This window comes from Gossypium raimondii, chromosome 4, assembly GCF_025698545.1.
Source record: "Gossypium raimondii isolate GPD5lz chromosome 4, ASM2569854v1, whole genome shotgun sequence".
NCBI lineage: Eukaryota > Viridiplantae > Streptophyta > Magnoliopsida > Malvales > Malvaceae > Gossypium > Gossypium raimondii.
The window spans coordinates 25,623,266-25,644,286 of NC_068568.1; the positions used below are offsets into that span (position 1 = coordinate 25,623,266).

Below are 21,021 nucleotides of genomic sequence, written 5' to 3' on the forward strand. Positions count from 1 at the left end.
TGAAAAGTCTATTTATCATACTATGATTGTAATTATAAAATGTTAGTATGCTTAATTGATTTATTTGCAATGTTCTTTATCCGTAGTTGCTTCTACAACAGATGTGACATCTCGTAACTCGGATCTAGCGATCAAGTTGGGTATTAGGATGTTATATATTTTCTGTTAAAAAAAGTTAAATCAACCAATGTAACACCGCCACGTCTTAATTAAAGTAAAAAAATCTTAATTTTTTAAAAATATTATTGAATTTAGAAATGCCATTAAAATCCAAAAAATCTAAAAAACCCCCAAAAAATCTTAAAACTTGAAAATCTATTAAACAAATTAAAAAGAAAATCGTAACTTATTTTTGAAAATTATAGTATGCGAAACTTCAAAAATATTTGAAAATTTTAAAACTTTTCATAAAACTTTTAAAAAAATCATTTGTTTGGAATTCTAGGTTTTTAGAAAATCTTAAAATTTTATGAAACTTTTAAATGATTTTATTATATATTTTGAAAATTTTAGGAATTTTTGAATTTTTATTTTAAATAAAATTTAATTTTTTAGTAAAAATATCATAAAATTCTTTAAAAATTAATTCAATGGAATAGATGTAGTTAAATAATCTCTTAGAAACATATAAGAAAAACTCAAGAAAAATGATTAATTAAAAGTTAAGCTTATGTATGGAATTAGAATGTTAGAAAGATCAATAAATCAACAAATCAATTAAACATTTAACCTCGTCTGTTTAAAAAAAAGAAGAAGAAGAAGAAGAAAGATTTGTACTCTCATAACTCAAGTCAAATAACTCTCAAAATGCTCAAAAAAAATCTTTAGACATCTTTTTATTCACTGGTCTCTAATCCCATTTAAAGAATTTTATGGTATTTTTACTAAAAACTCATAATTTCTTAAAAATGTAAAAGGAATTTCAAAATTCAAAAATCCTAAGCCTTTTAAAATATATATCATAAAATTATTTAAATATTTTAAGATTTTCTTAAAAAATCTAGAATTCCAAACAAACGCTTTATTTAAAATTTTATGAATTTTTTAAGTTTTGCATACTTATAATTTTAAATATATATATTTTCTTATAATTTTTAAAAATAGGTTATGATTTTTTAATTTTTAATAATTTTCTAATTTTTAAGATTTTTTGGGTGGTTTGTTGAGATTTTTGAAATTTTTAATGATTTTTAAAAAGAATTTTGTTATTTTTAAAATTTTAATTTTTACTTTTGATTGACACCTGGCAGCATGACATTGGCTTATTTAACTTTTTTAATGGAAAATATATAGATGGGTCACCAGGTATACAGAACGAAAGTATAGGGGGGAAACTAATAAAAAATAATATAGGTACCAAAGTGATAATTTAGCTATAGTAAAGGGGCCAAAGAGGTATTAAACCAAAAAAAACTCTCAGGTAGACGAACGTTCTATGCCGATGCTTGTTCTAATCTTGAATAAGAAACTAAAAGCGTAGAACATTAGTCAGTCAACGAGTTGGACAAGAAACTAACTAATTTTTACGACTACCTGACTTTTTTGGCTCTGCTAACGTCACTAGTTTTAGTAATTGAATTTCCTTCTCATTTCCTTTCCCATAGATTTCAGAAAAGAAAAAAGACATGGAGAAGAACCCAGACTTGTCTTCAGTTAATTGTTTCCTGTTCAAGGAACTTAGTACTTTACCACAACCCTAGATTTTCAGACCGGAACAACAAAAAGTAGACCATGTTAGAAGACAAAGCTTACTCATGCTGCTCTTTAGTTATTCGCATATTCTTAATCCTAATTACAGGTTGAAACCCATTCGCTTATTATTATCTAAATTCCTTTTTTTTTTCCTTTATTATTACAGTTTTGTTACTCTTATAGGCATATATGTCCTGCTAACCTCAAATGTTTTTTTTAAACAGTTCTAGTTTAATTATATTATATCTTTGATATGTTTAAACAAAGACTTCTATATCTTGTCCATGTTTTTCGGAGGTGAAAATTTTTAGTGTTAGTCCTATCATTTACTCATGGTGATCCATTACAAGTTGTTTGAATTTGCAGCTTTTGCTGCTGTTTCAGGAAATTCTCTAGACACAGACAAAGAAGTCCTGCTGAACCTGAAATCATTTCTGGAAGAACAAAACCGAGTTAATCGAGGAAGATACACAGAATGGAATGAAAAGAGCTCAAATCCATGTGAGTGGTATGGAATCTTGTGCTCTAATGGCGAGGCGAGAATCGTTGGTATGGACCTTTCTGACAGCAATATTTCTGGGGAAATGTTCAACAACTTCTCAGCCTTAACTCACCTTCAACATCTTGATCTCTCTACAAACACGCTAAATGGAGTGATCCTTGATGATTTGAATAGATGCCACAACCTTGTGTATCTCAACTTATCACATAATATTCTCGGAGGTGAGCTGATGTTGACTGGATTGACCGGTTTAGAGAAGCTTGATTTGTCTACTAATCGGTTTCATGGGGAGGTCAAGTTTAGTTTCCCAGCAATTTGCCACAAACTAGTTGTTGCAAACCTTTCAATGAATAATTTCTGGGGTAGCACTGACTACTTCGATGGCTGCTGGAATCCGCAGTATCTGGATTTGAGCTCCAATAATTTTAGTGGTAATATTTGGACAGGGTTTGCAACGCTAATTGAGTTTTCAGTTGCTGAAAACTATTTCACAGGGTCAGTCCCGGCATCTTGTTTTATGGAGAATTGTACTGTGCAGATTTTGGATCTATAGAAAACAAATTCCAGAGTGAGGTTCCAGGGGAGATTTCGAATTGCAAGAATTTGTGTTGGATCTTAGAAAACAGAATAAGAAATTTCAGCTGAAACTTAAGCTTTAAGCTACAATATCTTGATGAACAAACAAAGAAATTAAGCTTAAGCTATAAGAACAGAATGCTTGCCAGAAAACCAAAAGAAGAAGAAGAATTTGCTGAAAGATTCATTATCATTTCATTGAGAACAAAAGGCATTACATATACCAGGCAATCGGCTTGTCAAAAAAAAAAATGAAAATGTTACCTAAACATACCTAGCTCCACTAACTAAGTCTTGAAACTTATAAAACCTTGCTTGCACTCTTGGTTAAGCTGATTTATCAAATCTATTAGCACCAAATTACATCAAGCATGTCACTAACTTAGTTCTAATCTAACTAAGCAACAAAACATTAACTGAAAAGTAACATAACAGCATCATATGCTTCAGCTGCTACTCGCATGGTTCGAACTGCCTTGGTCCGCATGTAAGCCATCTTCTAACACTCCTCCTTGGCTTGCATGTTGCAAACTCCCAACTTGGCTCTCAAATTCTTGAACCTTGACACACAAAGAGGCATTGTCAAGATATCTGTTAACTGATCTTCAGAACTGCAATGAACTAGTCTAATTTCTTGAGATTGTTCCATTTCCCTAACAAAATGAAACTTGATCTTAAAATGCTTTGTTTTCCTATGAAACACTGGATTCTTTGCAATTGCAACAGCAGATTGGTTATCACATCTGATCTCTGTTGCTTCTCTTGGATGCAAGTTCATATCTGCCATGATCTTCCTTAATCGAATTGCTTGGTTAACAGCTCCTGCAGCTGCTACATATTCTATTTCAGTTGTTGATTGAGCAACAATAGTTTGCTTCTTTGAACTCCAGCAAAAAAAAATAGTTGAACCAAGGGTAAACAAATACCTTGAAGTGCTTTTGATGTCATCTATTGATCCTGCCCAGTCATTGTCAGCAAAACCAAGGAGCTTCAAACTGTCAACCTTGGTAAATATTATCCCAAAGTTCAGAGTGCCTTTAATGTACCTGAGGACTCTCTTTGCAGCTTGAAAATGGTTCACATTGCAGCCGTGCATGAACCTGGATAGGAGGTTGACTGCAAACATTATGTCTGGTCTTATGGCTATCAAGTAGAGCAAACATACAACTAGGCTCCTATAGGTTGATTCATTCACTTTCTCGAAATCACCCTGGCTTGTCAGCTTTTCTCCAATAACAACTGGAGAGATAGTTGCTTTACAATTCTGCATGGAGAATCTGTTCAGAATTTTCAAGGCAAATGCCTTTTGGCTTAAGAAAATCCCTTGCTGAGTCTGAAATACTTCCATGCCAAGGAAATAGGACATTTCACCTAAATCTGACATTTCAAACATGCTCTCCATTTTGCCTTTGAAATTTGAAAGCACAACATTGTTTTCACATGTTACTAACAAGTCATCCACATACAGAGACACTATAAGCAGTGTTTGGATCCACTTAGATCACTAGCATGAGTTTGGATCCACTTGGATCACTAATCAGGCATTCTTTTCCTTTGAATACAACTGAGTATCCTTTTTCAACTAGTTGAGCAATACTTAGTAGATTTCTATCTATTTCAGGTACTAACAAAACATTGGAAATGAGTTTGATACCTGAAGGAGTGTCATTCAGCACATCTCCCTTGCCTTCTGCTTTAATGTAGTGTCCATTGCCCACTTTTACTTTTGTGTTGAAACTTCTATCAATGCTCTTGAAAATAGCAGCATCAAGTGTCATGTGGTTTGTGTAACCACTATTATTCAGCCACCTTTTTGTGGTTTTTCTTCTAGCAGCCGAGTAGGAGACAGTAAATACTTGTTCTTCCTTATCACAACCTTCCTCTACCACTTGAGATTCTGTTCTAGGCTGTTGAGGCTAGTTTTGCTTCTGCTTGCCTTTGTTTTTGCAAACCTTCTCAACATGGCCCATCTTGCACTGTACATCAAGTCTGTACCAGCAGTTAGCTTCAGGATGGCTAACTCTTTTGCAATGTGAGTAAGGTGGATACCTTTTTCTTGCTACATCTCTTCTTGATTTGTCTGGCCAAGTTTATTTTCCTTTGTAGCCATAGGAGCTCGAGGTTGGTCTGCTCTTGGCTTGAAAGGCACCTTCTTGATGCTCCTCATGTCTGCTAGGATTTCTTTGTTCCTAAGAATAGAGGGCATTGATTAGCTCAGCCAAAGAGATGCTTGACAGATCTCTTGAATCTTCCTGGGAAGAGATTTTGGCTTCATATCTCTCAAGTAAGGTTAAAATAACCTTTTCCACTATTCTAGCTTCACTGAATTGGTCCCCAAGCAATCTGATGCTGTTCACAATAGCCATAATTCTGTTTGAATATTGCTTAACTATTTCTGATTCCATCATCTTCAAATTTTCAAAATCCCTTCTCAAATTCAAGAGTTGTTGTTGTCTTGTTTTTTCAGTTCTTTGAAACTCCTCTTTGAGCCTGTCCTAAGCCTGTTTTGGAATCTCACAGGCCATAATCCTTGTGAAAATCAAGTCTGACACACTGTTTTGAATGCAAGACATTGCCTTGTACCTTTTGGCTCTATCATCAGAATGTTGCATGTTCTGAGCTACCGTGGGGTTAGCTCTTAAGGGAGATGGTTCAACATCAGCATTAACAACCTCCCACAAGTCAAATGCCTGCAGGTAGGTCTTTATTTTCACTACCCAAATGGGGTATCCTTTACCATTGAACATTGGTGGTGGTGTTGGAGAGAAACTTGATGAAGGCATCGTTTTTGAGAATAGAAAAGAGAAAGGTCCTCTAAGAAATCAGCTCCATATACCAATTTTTGGATCTTAGAAAATAGAATAAGAAATTTCAGCTGAAACTTAAGCTTTAAGGTACAATATCTTGATAAACAAACAAAGAAATTAACCTTAAGCTATAAGAACAAAATGCTTGATAGAAAACCAAAAGAAGAAGAAGAATTTACTAAAAGATTCATCATCATTTCATTGAGAACAAAAGGAATTACATATACCAAGCAATCAACTTGTCAAACAAATGAAAATGTTACCTAAACATACCTAACTCCACTAACTAAGTCTTGAAACTTATAAATCCTTGCTTGCACTCTTGGTTAAGCTAATTTATCAAATCTATCAGCACCAAATTACATCAAGCATGTTACTAACTTAGTTCTAATCTAACTAAGCAACAAAACATTAACTGAAAAGTAACATAACAGTAGCATATACTTCAGCTGCTACTTGCATGGCTCGGACTGCCTTGGTCTGCATGTAAGCCATCTTCTAACAATTTGGTTACCCTAAATCTATGGGGAAACAACTTTTCAGGGCCAATTCCCTTAGAGTTGGGATCAATTTCTACCCTGGAAAGCTTATTATTGGGTAACAATCGTTTTTCAATACTGATTTCTGAATCTCTTTTAAACCTGAAGAAATTGGCTTCACTGGATTTGAGCAACAACAGTTTTGGTGGAAAAGTTCATGAGATTTTTGGAAGATTCACACAGTTGAAATCTCTTACACTTCATGGGAATTCATACACAGATGGGATACTTTCTTCTGGGATTCACAAGCTAACAAATATGTCTCAACTCGATCTAAGTTACAATAACTTTTCTGGTGAATTACCAGTTGAAATCTCTCTGATGCTAGGCTTGAAGTTCTTAATCTTAGGCTACAATCAATTTACAAGCGACATACCATCGGTGTATGGAGACTTGTCACATCTACAAGCCCTTGATCTCTCCTTCAATGGCCTCTCTGGATCAATTTCGCCTACGTTTGGAAGATCCCTATTGTGGTTAATGCTTGCAAACAACTCATTAACCGGTGAAATTCCCCGTCAACTTAGAAACTATTCTAGATCATTATGGCTAAATCTTGCTAACAATTGACTTACCGAGAATTTCCCTCTTGAGTTTACAAATATTAGAAGAAATCCCATTTTAACAATTGAATCAGATCGACGAAGCCAGCTGATGAATACCGGTCCTACGGAGTGTTTGGTGATGTAGAGATTGCTAACTATAAACTACTCGCCTTTTGGCTTTGTCTATACCATTCTTACTAGGAAAACTTGTAGAAGCATAAGAATTGGATTGCTTAAAGGGTATGATTTTTTTCAAATATGTGATAGAGGTTCACCGGTGCGGGAGTATGTGGTCTCAGGTTATCTTCAGCTTAGGGGGAATAAACTCTAGGGGGAGGTCCCTTCAGATACGGCTAAGATGTAGAAATTTAGTGTGTTAGATTTTAGCTCCAATGAATTCAATGGGAAACTGCCTGCAGAGATGGGTAAGTTACCACTTATAGTCCTAAACATTTCAAGGAACGAATTTTCGGGCCAAATTCTGACCGAAATTGGGAATATTCGATGCTTAAAGAATCTTGATTTGTCAGTGAACAATTTTTCAGGCATTTTTCTCGTGGAGTTGGGTAAGTTGCATGATTTAAGCAACTTCAACATTTCATTCAATCCGTTCCTTGCTGGTATAATTCTAGCAACAGGGAAATTATCAACATTTGGGAAAGATTCCTTTCTAGGAAATCCACTATTGCATAATTTGTTGTTCAACTTTGACGATTAACTTCCACAACCGCCACCACCATCGCTACAGTCACAGGATAAAAGTGAATTTTAGAAGGCATTGTTGACAGGGTATGGATGTGGAATGGTATTGGGAGTAGCTATATTGTATTCTATTTTTTGGAAAGGTGAACCACATTGGTTTGCCACAGTGGTTGATGGTATCCATGAATGGAGGGCGAAACGATTACTAAAAGAAAGTTGGGTGGAAAAAGTCAGCTATAGTGGCGTTCCAAGGGTTATGTTACCTTATCAACACAACTAGAGCAGCAGCAAGAGTATTGGCTGAACATCAGTCTAGTAGGATAAATATGATGTTTGTCATGTTGATGAAGAAATGTTGTTGTTCTTCAATTATCAATCTTTTAATTAATGCTACTTAAATTTTAGATTCCAATGCATCGAATAAATCTGTAACTTTTTTCCTAATCTATCAAACAGCAAAAGCATGATGTAATTGCCTTCCTTCTTATCTACAACAAAAAGAAAATATAGAATTAAATATCAATTTAACAAGATATTTGTTGGATCTTCTAATATCATAGTGTAATAACAAAGGAATTCTATTGAAATTAAGTAATGATTGCAACATCTCTAATCCCTTACCTTATTAAATATTATAAAAATATAAAATGTATTTACTTCCTATTTTGGGGAATGATCATTATACATAAATTTTAAGTTGGCATAATTTGTTATTTCATACTTCATAAGATTTAATTTAAAATTTAGAAATTCTTTAAGTTTCTTTTCATAATATGAATGGATTTCATTATTATATAAATAGAAAGAATAAACGCATATATTATGAATAAATAGTTTATGGATTTAATGTTGGATATATTATGTATAAATAGTTTATGGATTTAATGTTGGATCTAGTGTATCAAGTGTAGTTTTTTCGTCTATGTACACTTGTATTTTTCGAACAAATTGGTCTAATAATAATACTCATTAATTACATTAATACACTTTAAATATTGTCTTAATGTTTTTCACACAAAACAAAATGGAAACAAATATTGACCCATTGGTTATCTAATATTTAACTAGTACTAAGCGTTATTATGTGATTGGATTGTAATACAAAAAGACAACTTATATTATTAGTAGATGAACCTAAACATGTCCTTAGTCTAATCAGAAATGAGCAAACCGATTGAAAGACTAATATTTTGTCTATCAAGTTCAATTGGGGAGATGATTTGTCTTGAGTATCGGAGTGGATGACTCCCAAAAGATAGAGACATAGATATGACTAACTGGATTGGTAGTACATTGAATAGGACCCAAGTAGAATAGATCCTAAATCCGTTTATGAATTTATTCACTTGTGACGTTCATAGTGTGATATACCTTAATTATTCATGGATAATAGACTATGTATGTATAACTCGTATACTTTAATGTAAGTAAAAACTTAAGTTCAAATAAATAAGGAATCGAAAGTTGATGTGTTGTGTATACAACTTCCGCAGTATGTAGCCTCATCGGTATTACATGATAGATGAAAAGTAAATGTAGTCATGAGCCATTTGTCTTTGTGATAAATGATTTGATTACTATTTGATAGTAATTGACTTTTCATGAATAAAGATGTAATTGTTACCATGAAATAAAATAAGATAATATTGAGAGAATAAATTTATCGCAAAGAGATTAAGGATATACTATGACGATAATACACTAATGACAATGTCATTGGATGAGCACTAATTGAGTAGCTTTTGTAATAGTATGTAATTAGGGAGAACTTAGTCATAATACTATAGTGGAATGATAGCGTGACTACATGAGTTTATAATTAATAAACAAAAAGCTTAAACATAATTATAAATCATTTGAGCCCTAATTATATATGTCCAATTGGTCCTTCCATTAGCTCGTTGAAACCATAAATGAATTGCATGTAGAACCAAATAAAAGAAATGGTTTGAAATAATAAAGTTAGAGAAATGAGTCACATTTGGAAATGAATGTGTTTTCTCAAGTAAGTATAGAAATGACTTGATAATTAATTTAAGATTTTTAAATTATTATTTAATTAAATAATTGAAGTTTGAAAATGAAATTAAATTAATTAGTCATTGTGAATTCGTTGAATATGAAAATTAAATATGTATAAACTCATTTTTAATGGTGTCGTAAATAGTGGTTTGAAACCTCATTTTCCATTGGTCGAGTAAATTTATGTTATTATTTAATATTTACAAGTCTATCATGGTGTTATGTTGATTTTTGGTCCGATATTTTTCGTCGATTGGTTAGTAATTAAGTTATACGGACTAAATTGTAAAAACCATAAAAGTTAATAGCTATAGATTTTTATTGATTAAAGGGCCTAAATAGTAATTAAATCAATTATTTAAAAGGAAATTAGGCCATTTTTCATTATAGTGGATGGTTAAGGCATATTTTAATTTAAAATATGTAAAAAATAAAATTAATAATGTGTTTAAACAATAGAAAAGTGTCATCTTCTTTAGTTTTCTCTTATTCACCGAATATACATAAAATAGAATAGAGAAGCCATTATTGAATGCTTCAATACAATTGGCCTTGCATGGTAAGTCCTCCTTTTTTTTTTGTAAATTTTAGGTTTTTGAGATCTTGGGAGGTTGATTTAGCTAGTCTGAGTATTAAACTGTAAAATTGTTAAAGTTTGGGAATGCTATCATTGATGAATTTTGAAGCTTTTGATGTTAAATATTTAGCTTTTAAGCTTAGATTTGTAAAGTGAAAGTTGTTAGTTTTGAACATAGGGACTAAAATAAAAATATTTCAAAATTAGTATGAAATTTCTATAAAAGGATGTGATTGAAATCGGATTGAAAACAGGACTTCAATGTGAAAGTTATGATTGTTTCAGTTTTATGAACTAAATTGAATAAAATGTAAAAATTTAGGAATTTTAAAATGAAATTGGACTAGTATATGCATGAAATAAATTGTTATAAGACATTTTAAAGCGATAAATTGAAATGAATTACCATATAGATCAAGATTTGAATCAACCAATAGATAATTGAGGAAAAGAAAATTACTAATTAGTCCCTACAGTTCAACTTGTTAGCAATTTTTGTACGTAAGTTCATATGGTGTTTCTATGTTGTAAATGATTTTTTGTGTTTAAATTATGAAAGCGTAACTTGTGATTGTATGTTGAATTGGTTATAAAATGGTACAAATGGTGAGAAAATGATTGAATTGTAAAGAAATGAATTGATGTGTTAAATGTGCCTAAATAAATGTAAGAAATGATAGGATACAATTGGCATGCCAATAGGTTTATTTGAATATTGCACGAGATATGGTATGTAATGATATTGATATACGGAGAATTCATTGTTTATACAGAAATCTAGCATTTGTTGCAGATTACCGAGTTTTGTCTATTTGGAGACCACTATTACTAATTGTCTCTATTGAGACCTTGGTGTGTTCTAGAGGGATGTAATGTATTATAACATATGATGCCTACAGGTTTAGCACTTTAGCGCTCATGTTTGTATTGGAGTTATCACTCAAATGAGCAATCAAGTGTGTTTTGGTAGTTACCTGCGTATCCGTATCTGTTGATTATAGTTTATCGGGCTAATCAATTATTGGAAAAGGGAAACAATTGAATGATGATATGTATTGTTTTGGAATTTTTTATATGATATAAGTATGATGTAAATGAAATGTAATTAACGAGTTTAATTAAATGACACTAAATGGGATTGATTCGTACTAATTGAAATGTTTATGGCTCGATTTTTTGACATACTCACCTTGTTATTGTGAAATGTGGTAACAAGAAATTATATTCATGTAGCTAATTTGATATGTTAATTGTGATTTGAGGTGAGTTTACTATTTTAACTCCCATGAATTTACTAAGCATACAAAATGCTTACTCGGCTATGTTTCTTATTTTATAGTTGTCTTTTGCGGAATGAGGCGATTAGATCATTTCAGAGTCTATTAAGTCTTCGATTCAATAGTCTTTTAACCATTCTGAACTTAGTTATGTGGCATGTACATAGACAATGCTATGTTTATGTGTACTTCCTTGAATGATGTTGATACTTTGGATCTTGAATGTGTCATATATTTTGAATGGTATATATTATGTAATTAAGTGTACATATTGGTAATGTGTAAGGTTTAGATAAAATAATTTGATGATAAAAGTTAATGGTGATGTTAAAGTAATTAATGAATTTGAATAGTATGCATTGTGAAAGTAATGGTTATTTGCATGATTGGTGAAAAGATGATTGAGTAGGTATTGTGGTTGTGTATAGTTTATTTGACATGAAATGTATAGGTGAAAGTTTCATTTTGAGGGCCATTTGAGGCATGTTGTATGTATATGTTTGTTTGTGAAAAGGTGCTAAATTGGTGGCATATTGGTTGTTGATAGTTAAGATTTTTAATACGAGATGTTGGTGTATGCTTGAATGGTGTTTTATACAGGTTATATGTGTACTTAAGGTTCTTTTTGAGTTGGTTTTAGTTTGAGCATGAGAAATGATACCAAACATGAGATTTTTGACATTTTAACAAAAAAAATCGATACTATAGGTTGAAGTATCGATACTTTACCAAATGAATATTATTTTTAAATCAACAGAATGTCAATTTGGTATCGATACTCATATAAGTATCGATACTTATTTTTCTGAAGAACGTACTTATAAAGGTATCGGCAAAAAATTGGCTCGATTTTAAAATTTGAAATTGGCATAATGCCAAAACGGTATCGATACCTAACTTGAGTATTGATACTTGTGTATTTTAACTTGATTTTTAAAACATCAAAATTAAAAATGGTATCGATACTTGACTTGAGTATCGATACCCATGCTTAAACTTTGAAAAGTTTACAGTTTGGTCCTTATACATGCTCGGGTCAAATTTAGAGCTTTAGTAAGCTTGTTTAAGTCTTGATTTTACTTGATTAATGTGTGGTGCATGTATTTATATTAAGAAATGAGGATTGAATGAATTTCTGTTGAGTTTTTAAATGTGAATTGTTCTGGTAACAAAAGTAGCATCCCGTAACCCAGGTTCGACAATCGGGCCGGGTGAAGGGTGTTACAAAATATATTTTCTCAAAAATTCTTTTATTGTAAAATTTCCATGATGTTAGCAGAATTAGAATTGAGTTAAGAAAATTATTTTATTGGAAAATTAATTTATCTAATTTAATTAATTAATTAATATTTATTTTGAGAAATAGAAAAACATGTATTAAGTTGGATTAAATTATAAAGTGCTAGGTTAAAAGTTTAGGAGGCACATATAAATTAGATCCAATATAGAAGCGACAAGAACCCGATATAAAAAATTTAGTTGATTTCTTTTAAAATAAAATATATTTAATATAATGGTATATATAAAATTTTTTGTTTTCATTATATAATTACATATTTATTATTTTGTCTATATAAATTAAGAATTTATTAATTAAAAATTAAAATAAAAATTTAAAAACATTTTTAATTAAAAACTTAAAAATAACATATTTATTAATTAAAAAAGATCTTGAAGCAAAGTTGATTAGAAAAGAATAAATAAATATAAGAGGAGATTAGAGGTGCTCAAGGGCTGGGCTCAACTAAAAATTTAAGCCCATTTACTAGGCCCAGGCTCGGCCCAAAAAATGGGCCTAAAATTTTGCCCAATCCCGACCCTGATAAAAATGTTAAAACTCGGGCCCGACCCAGCCCGCCTGTATTAATTTTTATATTATTTTTATATAATTTTTAAATATGTATAATACATCAAAAATACTAAAAACATCAACATAAATATTTCCCAAAACATCAACATAAATATTTCCCAACAAATTGAAAATAAATTTTAAAAAATATGTAGACTTAAATAACACTAAGGTAAATGCAACTTAACAAGTAAAAACCTCTAAAATAATAACAAAATTAAGAAATGCCTTGAAAATAATAACAAAATTAACAATAAAATAAGCTTTATACAATATCCAAACAATAACAACAAAATAGTAGTAACATAATAGTAAAATAGTAGCAAAATAAAAAGAAAACAACAAGAAAATAACATTCAAAAACAAAAAAAAAACAGATTTTTTTTGTCCTTCAGTGAATTTGGACCAGGTTCGGGCCAAAAATGGTTTACCCGAGGCATGACCCGTTTTTTAAACGGGCCTTTTTTTTTGTCCAAACCTATTTTTTAGACTTATATTTTTTTCCAAACCCTTCCACATTTCAGGCTGGCCTTCAGGTCGGGCCGGATGACCCGACCCATGATCAAATTTAGAGGAGATTCAAATTTAAAACCTAAAAATAAAAAAGGTAAGCATTCAACCAACAAACCAGAGAAATCAAAATTATATAGAAAATGCATTTGGTATAAAGTATTTTCTGAAAATTATAAAGTATTTGCTGTTTTGATACCTATCACCTTAAAAATAACTCCCAATAATCCAGGTCATCGATCCACGCCGATATTTCTCTTCATCTGAACCCTCCATTACGAGTAGTCAACGGGCACTGTAAAATAGAGAAATCGCATGGATCACTATCTAAACAAAAAACTCCCCAGTTCCCGCTATAAAATACCTCGCAATTTTGTTTCGCTCCTCAAATTTCCAATTTTATTATCCAAATCGTTGAAGTCTCTTAAATTTGGTTGGATATCGAACATGTCAGGAAGAGGGAAGGGCGGCAAGGGACTGGGCAAAGGAGGAGCGAAGCGCCACCGTAAGGTTCTCCGTGACAACATCCAGGGCATCACAAAGCCGGCTATTCGACGCCTGGCACGTAGGGGAGGAGTGAAGCGTATTAGCGGCTTGATCTACGAGGAAACGCGCGGAGTTCTCAAGATATTCTTGGAGAACGTGATTCGCGATGCTGTTACCTACACCGAACACGCCAGGAGAAAGACGGTGACTGCCATGGATGTGGTTTATGCACTGAAGAGGCAGGGTAGGACTTTGTATGGATTTGGCGGTTAGATGATTTAGTGCCTAGGTTTTTAATTAGGGGAAAATTGTAGGGCTCTGCCAAAATTACAAGCTGGGCTTCGTTGTTCACTGTTATAGTTTGTAATTTCGCATAATCATTTGCATGTTTTTATTGAAACTTGATGGTCTTTTTGTCAATCTTAAATTATTTTTGAGAAAATGATTTTATCGTTTATGGTGTTGTATGCTTCCCCAAAGGTGGAATTGACAATAAGGTTCCAACGTTGAGTGAAATGAAAATTTTAATGGCTACCTAATCAAAATGAAAGAAACGAGGCATTGACATATTTCTTTGGCCAATCAAATGGGGTTTCCATCCCTCCTTTCCCCACACATTTCCTTGATGTTTGGTGTCAGATGTGTCCCGGAGCTATAACAAAGCAGGCCAAAGTTTCAGAACATACTGCACCTCTTCCACCACATAGTTACCTCGTAATTCAAGGATTCAATTTATGTGAGACTTGAGTTAATCATGGTTGTCAAGGTGAAACAGACAATGGGACAACAACGGCTTAATTGTAGAGAGTTTTACATCATTTTGAATTGCTCTATCAATCTAGCCTTTGAAGCATATATTTTTTAGTTTTTCTTTAAATACAGTACTGTGAATAATAATGGATCAAGAAGTGTACAATGATATAAATATAAAACAAAAGGCTATTTAAAAGAAACATTGAATATATAAAAGGAAAATTACTCTCGTTCTCAATGGAAATCTTGGCTGACGGTGATGGAAATAATATTCCGATTGAGGACAGGAATACCAAAAAGGTTAGGTTCAAGGAAGTGGAGTTAGACTTGGTTAATGAGATGATTGTTGTACCAGCCCGTTTTTAGTGATATCGATAATAGTAGTTTTGGGATCATAATTTCGACGAGTAAATTATTATTTTGTTATTTATTTAATATCTACAGGAATATATTAAGGTCGTATTAAAATTTCGTTAAGAAATTTTGATGTTTAAGTAGTTAATTAAGTAGGAAGGACAAAATCGTAAAAGTTGTAAAAGTTAAGTTCTATTAGTTAAAGGGGTCTCTTGGTTATGAAATCTTAAACTAAAAGACTTGAATGATATATAAACCATTTAAGGTGTTAGTGGATGTGCATGGATAAGGTTTTGTTGAAATTTTAATAGTTTTTAAAGGTTAAAATGGCAATTGTGTAATTAAAAGAAAATTTAAGTAAAGAAAGATGAAACAAAGTTATCATCTTTCTCATTTTCACTTGTCTTGGCCGAATTTCACCATTGAAGAGGGGAAAGCTTCGGTTTTGTTTTCTTCTTGCATGGTATAAATTCAAGCCCCGTTTTTAATGATTTTTATGTTTTTAAGTTTGTTTTAGCTTAATCTAGCTAGCCCGAGGGTTAGTTTGTAAAATTGTTAAAGGTTGAGGGACTTACCATCAATGTTTTTGAATGAGTTTTGATGTTAATTGATAGATTATGAATCATTGTTGAAAAATAAACAAGTTTTTTTAAAGTGATTTTGATGAATTTTGGAAATAGAGATTAATTTGTTAAAGATATAAATTCTAGGGTTTTATTGTGAAATGGTGGTAGATATAGGTTGTTTCAAAGTCCCTTGTATCTATGGTTAACATGGATTTAGATTAAAATGGTTAGATTTGAAGTTATAAGCTTAAGGACTAAATTGTGAAAAGTTAAAATGTTAGGGAAAATTGATAATTTTTATAAATATGACATATGGATTAAATCGAATATTAAAAGTATTTAATTGATTGAAAATATCTATTTAGATCAAGATAAACCACATTCAGAATTAGATCGAGGAAAAGCTAAAGCTTCAGATTAGCTCGATCTTACTTCTACGCCCTAGTTATCAATGTAAGTTTGTATGAACTGTAATAGTTTAAATGTTGTTTAAATTGAATGTTTATTATGTTTTTTTTTCATGTAAATGAATCAAAATACAAATGTATCAATGTATGAATGCTATGATGAATTGACGGATATCGAGTCTCGGTTGAACCTTAGAGATTCTTAGGATACAAATGACATGTCAGTAGGGATTTCATGTTTCGGGTGCTGGTCTTGAATGTCCCACTGATGGCTGAGGTCTTGCATTTGTTACAGATTCTCCACAGCTCGTGTGATTACATCATGTAGTTTACATTTTGACCCACATCTCGTGTGAGTAGACCCATTTCACAGCTCGTGTGAGTATTGATGTAAAGGAAAGATTTTTGGTTATATGTAAAGGCACACTTCGTGTGAGCTTTCCCGAGTATTCAATGTAACTTTAGATTGCTCAACGGGTAAGAAAAGGGAACGAAATGGTAAGTATGCAAATGGAGTGAATCATGACTTAGTGAAAGGATTTATGAACTAAATGATGTTGTACATATAGAAATTTACATGTCTTATAGTTGATTTCAATTATGTTATGGATAGATATACTAACTTGTGAGTTGGTGATGTTGATTAGGCTTTGCTAAGCTTATGACGTTGGTGTTGAATTTGTTTAATCTATATATTGCATTATTAAAATGGTAAGTTATGTTTAAGTTTATACGAGCTTATTAAACACTCACTGCTTACATAGTTTCTTTCCTTTGTTTTATAGATTATCGGAAACTCGATCGATTTGGAACCTTATCGGAGATCTATCACACTATCCAGAAGTCTTTTTGGTAGTTTTTGTATATTTTGGGCAAGATTAATAATGACATGTATAGGATGTTTTGTAAAGGTGCTTTGATATGTTAAAGTCTTGAGGATTATGTTTGGTTGGTGCACTTTAATGTTTACCAAACTTTGTCATTTTTGGTTACTTGTTAATGCTTGTAAATAAGGCTCTTTATGGTATGTTTAGAATGGTTTGAAAATGGTTATTTTTGGTATGTTTTGGTATATAGTTGAAATAGGTTATCATGCATGAAATGAGACAACATTGACATGTTTTGATAGTTGTTGTTTGATATAATTGTGGTGCTTTTGAATGGCATATTGTTTAGTTGAATTAGGGTCTTTGAAATGACATCTTTATATGTATTTGGATGATGTTTAGGTTACTTGAAGGTGTGCACAATTGGATTGTATATTTATGCATAGTTTGGTTATAAAATGACTTGATTTTAGGCATATTTTAGATTCACACGGCCTAAGACACGGGCTGTCATACGGCCGTGTGTCATATATGAATTTCTTAGTGTTTAAGTCAGTGAGTTACACGGCCTGACACATAAGTGTGTGACACGATCGTGTGAACCTAATCAATGAGTTACACGGGTGAGGACATAGGTTGGGACACGGCTGTGTGTCCCTTGTTTGAAAGTTACACGGCCTGGCCACACAGGCGTGTGACCCTTGTTTTTCAAATTTTGCAACTTATTCTTAAACTTTTTGTTTTGTTGCAAATTAGTCCCGAATTGCTTCCAAGCTATTTTTAGGGCCTCAAATGCTCGATTTAGGGACAAAATGTATGTGATTGAATGGTTTAAGATATATTTAAATTATTGAATGTTAGGATGTTTAAATATTTCTGATTTTATGGTAATGCTCCATAACCCTATACCGGCGATAGAGACGGGTTAGGGGTGTTATAGACGTGGATCCATCCCCTTTGGCACCGATGACCTAGAGGGATAAAGTAGTTGGGAAAGGTTCTTTGGAGTCGGTACAAGAAGAGGAGATTGAATTTTAGGAGGGATATTTCACGAAATCTAAGGTTAATGGAATACCAACAATAAATTTTTCTGACCGGTTACAGAAAATTCTAATAAGGGATATGGCCTTAACGGTGGTGGTGAAACTGTTAGGTAGGAATTTGGCTTATACTACATTTCATAATAGGATTTTTAGCCTTTGGAAACCAACTCATTCATTTCAACTTATGGACGTTGAAAACGACCATTTTCTGGTGAGATTTCAGAATAGTGGGATTACGAGAAGGTTCTCACTCAAGGTCCACGGGTTGTGCTCGTCCAATATCTCACAGGTCAGTCGTGGACTCTTGTCTTCAGTCCCCTCCAACCGTTCCCTGGCACTGTCATGGCATGGATCTGTTTACTTGGGCTATCGGGGGTACTTTACAAACGTAGAATCTTGGAAGAAATAGGTGGTCTAATAGGTAAAGTTGCTAAATTAGATTTTAACACAGCAGTGGCTCAAGAGGGAGGTTCACTCGAATGGCGATTTTCATTAATATCGACAAATCGCTAATCTCTCAAATATTGATGAAAAACACATTGTAGAGAGTCGAATACGAATCCTTACCAGTAGTTTATTTTTCGTGTAGCCGTTACGGGCATGTACGTGACCTTTTCCCATCTAAAGGTCTAGAGTTGGGCCGCGATGGTTATAAGGAGATAGCAACCGTGGAGGTTCAACCGGAGAAGGATAAAATAGTAGAGGCATTAGAAACCTACGGACCATGGATGATCGTTGGGAGGTAATCGTGGCACAACTTAAGTTCGAAGGACAAATTTTTAGGTAAAAATCAAGCGAATGCTAAGGGGTTCTCTATTTGCTACCTTATCTGCCTTAGAGCATGATGGCGGCAAGAATGAGAAAAAATTTGTAGATATCTCAGGGATATCTTTCCAAAAAGGCGATTTTCTAAATAGGTTTGAACGGTCAAACATATTAAAGGAAAACCCTTCTCATGTTGGGTCAAAAGATGCGGCAAATATTAGGCCTAGGTTAGATGGTAGGGCCCCAAACATTAAAGCCTCAATGACGCTTAATGGGTAGAATATTTGGGGCTCCCTCTCCTGTTATATGCGTGGGCTCTCCTAGCAAAATTAGGGATTCTATGGTGGTGGCCTGTACAAAACTGAATGGTGGCCTTTTAATCCAATTTGGAGACAACACAATGGTGGCTCCCACATTACTGATGGATGGACATTCAATTCAAATTGGAGACAACACTATCGTGGCTCCCATTTCACTGAATTCCGGTATGAGCCCTATGACTAAAAATACTTTATTAAAATTTTCAAATATTGTTGAATTAAACACCCTAATTCTGTTGGTTAATGATAAGGAAACAGTAAGTGCATCGAATATCTGTGCACATTTCAACCCAACCTTTGAAGGTCCAATTGAATCCATGCAAAAAAATGAATTCGAATATTCTTGATCTCGTAAGACACTTGGTAGTTTCTTTTAAAGAAAATACATTCTTTGAAAGATTTGGAAACTGTTTTGAGCCTGGTTGTTAAGAGACATCAAATGTCAAAGAGACAGGGCCCGGGAGGAAAAAATGTGGCTGTTTGTAACGGTAAACCTTTTAGCAAAATCATTCAGGATCGTGAAGGTCGATTTAAAAATTTCGGTAACGTGAGGGTCCCATTATCAGACTCAATGAACTCCATAGTCGAACTAGTCGAGGATAAATCTAAGGAGAAGGCGATGCATAAGGCAATCACATCTCGAGAGAAATCCAGCTAGTCTGAACATTAAAGGTTAGTATTTGCTTCTAGTTCTATTGTTATGAATTTAACTATCTTTTCATAGAATTGCTAGGGATGCGCCAGCACCAAGTTCCTTCATATCTTTTAGGAATATAGCAGGGATTTTAAACCTAACATTTTGGGCCTCTTAGAGACGAGATTTAGTGGCGAAAAAGTTGATTCAGTTATTGCTAAACTTGGGTTCTAGTTCTCTCATCGTGTGGAGGCAGTTGGCTTCTCTGGAGGTATTTGGATTGGGTGGAAGGAGTCGTTAAGTGTTGACGTACTTCGAAGCCACCCCCAATATGTTTTGACTCGGGTTTCTAATAGATCCTTGCAGTGAACTGTTTATGTTGCGTTTGTTTATGAAAGTCTCGATAGTTAGAAATGAAAGTCTCTTTGGGGAGAATTGGAAATGAGCACCCTGATAATGGGTCTCCGTGGATGGCAATTAGAGATTTTAATGCCATTTTATCTCCGTGTGAGAAAAAAGGGTGGCAGAACTACTAGTAGCAATTGTTCTCTATTTGGGAATCTCATGGAGGAAGCTGAGCTGAATGATTTAGGGTTTAGGGGATCCCCATTTACAGGACATAGAGGTTGAATATTTGAACGCTTGGATAGAGCTATTGGTAATGATGCTTGGGTTGCTGCCTTTCCGAATTTCTTAGTGACTTACCTTCCAAGGCTCAAGTCAGATCATAGGCCACTCCTTTTATCCATTAGGCCTTTTTTCTATCCTTCTAAGGGGCATCCGTTTCATTTTCTAGCAGGTTGGGTAGAACATCCGAGTTTCTCTGTGTTCGTTAAGGAAAAATATAGTTTTGATGGTTGTATGGTAGAGTCTATTTCCCACTTTACGAATCAAGTCAACATTTGGAATAAGAATGGTTATGGGCACATACAGAAAAAAAGGTTGATCTCGAATCTCACCAGGATTTAGAGAGGTATGGTCCTTCTCACTCTGATCATTTTCTTGAGTTAGAATTAGCGACACGTACAGAGTTAGAGATTATTTTTTACCATGAGGAATTACTTTGGAAATAAAAAGCAAGGTGTGATTGGCTTTTTTTGGAGGACAGAAATACTAAATTTTTTCATTGCTGAACGATCCAAAGGAGAAAACAGAATCGAATCACAACATTAAAAAATGATTTGGGGGAGTGGATTTTCGATTCGATGAAGATGAATTACAGAAGGAAGCCATTAAGTTTTTTCAGAACTTATATGGTGAGTCATCGG

At 33.2% G+C, this 21,021-nt stretch overlaps 2 protein-coding genes and 1 long non-coding RNA gene across 3 annotated transcripts; 2 read left to right on the forward strand and 1 right to left on the reverse strand.

Moving 5' to 3' along the window:
• Positions 1-1,569: 1,569 nt before the first annotated feature.
• On the forward strand, positions 1,570-2,841 carry LOC105767728 (probable LRR receptor-like serine/threonine-protein kinase At1g74360). The gene is made up of 2 exons (XM_052629919.1): positions 1,570-1,798; positions 2,059-2,841. The coding sequence occupies exons 1-2, from the start codon at positions 1,732-1,734 to the stop codon at positions 2,745-2,747; spliced, it is 756 nt and encodes a 251-aa protein (XP_052485879.1). The 5' UTR covers positions 1,570-1,731; the 3' UTR covers positions 2,748-2,841.
• A 10,861-nt stretch (positions 2,842-13,702) lies between these two features.
• On the reverse strand, positions 13,703-18,920 carry LOC128040551 (uncharacterized). Its single transcript, XR_008195216.1, has 2 exons — positions 18,602-18,920; positions 13,703-13,893 (listed from the first exon to the last, which is right to left on the reverse strand). It is a non-coding gene; the product is annotated as an uncharacterized LOC128040551 (long non-coding RNA).
• LOC105766569 (histone H4) lies at positions 13,917-14,504 on the forward strand. The gene has a single exon (XM_012586068.2). It carries the CDS (start codon positions 14,046-14,048, stop codon positions 14,355-14,357), a length of 312 nt encoding a protein of 103 aa, XP_012441522.1. The 5' UTR covers positions 13,917-14,045; the 3' UTR covers positions 14,358-14,504.
• Positions 18,921-21,021: the final 2,101 nt, after the last annotated feature.

What these genes read in the sequence shown, in the direction of transcription:
- LOC105767728 (XM_052629919.1), top strand. Translation starts at nt 1,732, where the DNA reads ATGTTAGAAGACAAAGCTTACTCATGCTGCTCTTTAGTTATTCGCATA. An exon ending in ATTCTTAATCCTAATTACAG is followed by an intron (nt 1,799 to 2,058) that starts GTTGAAACCCAT and finishes TTGAATTTGCAG; the next exon opens with CTTTTGCTGCTGTTTCAGGA.
- LOC105766569 (XM_012586068.2), top strand. Translation starts at nt 14,046, where the DNA reads ATGTCAGGAAGAGGGAAGGGCGGCAAGGGACTGGGCAAAGGAGGAGCG.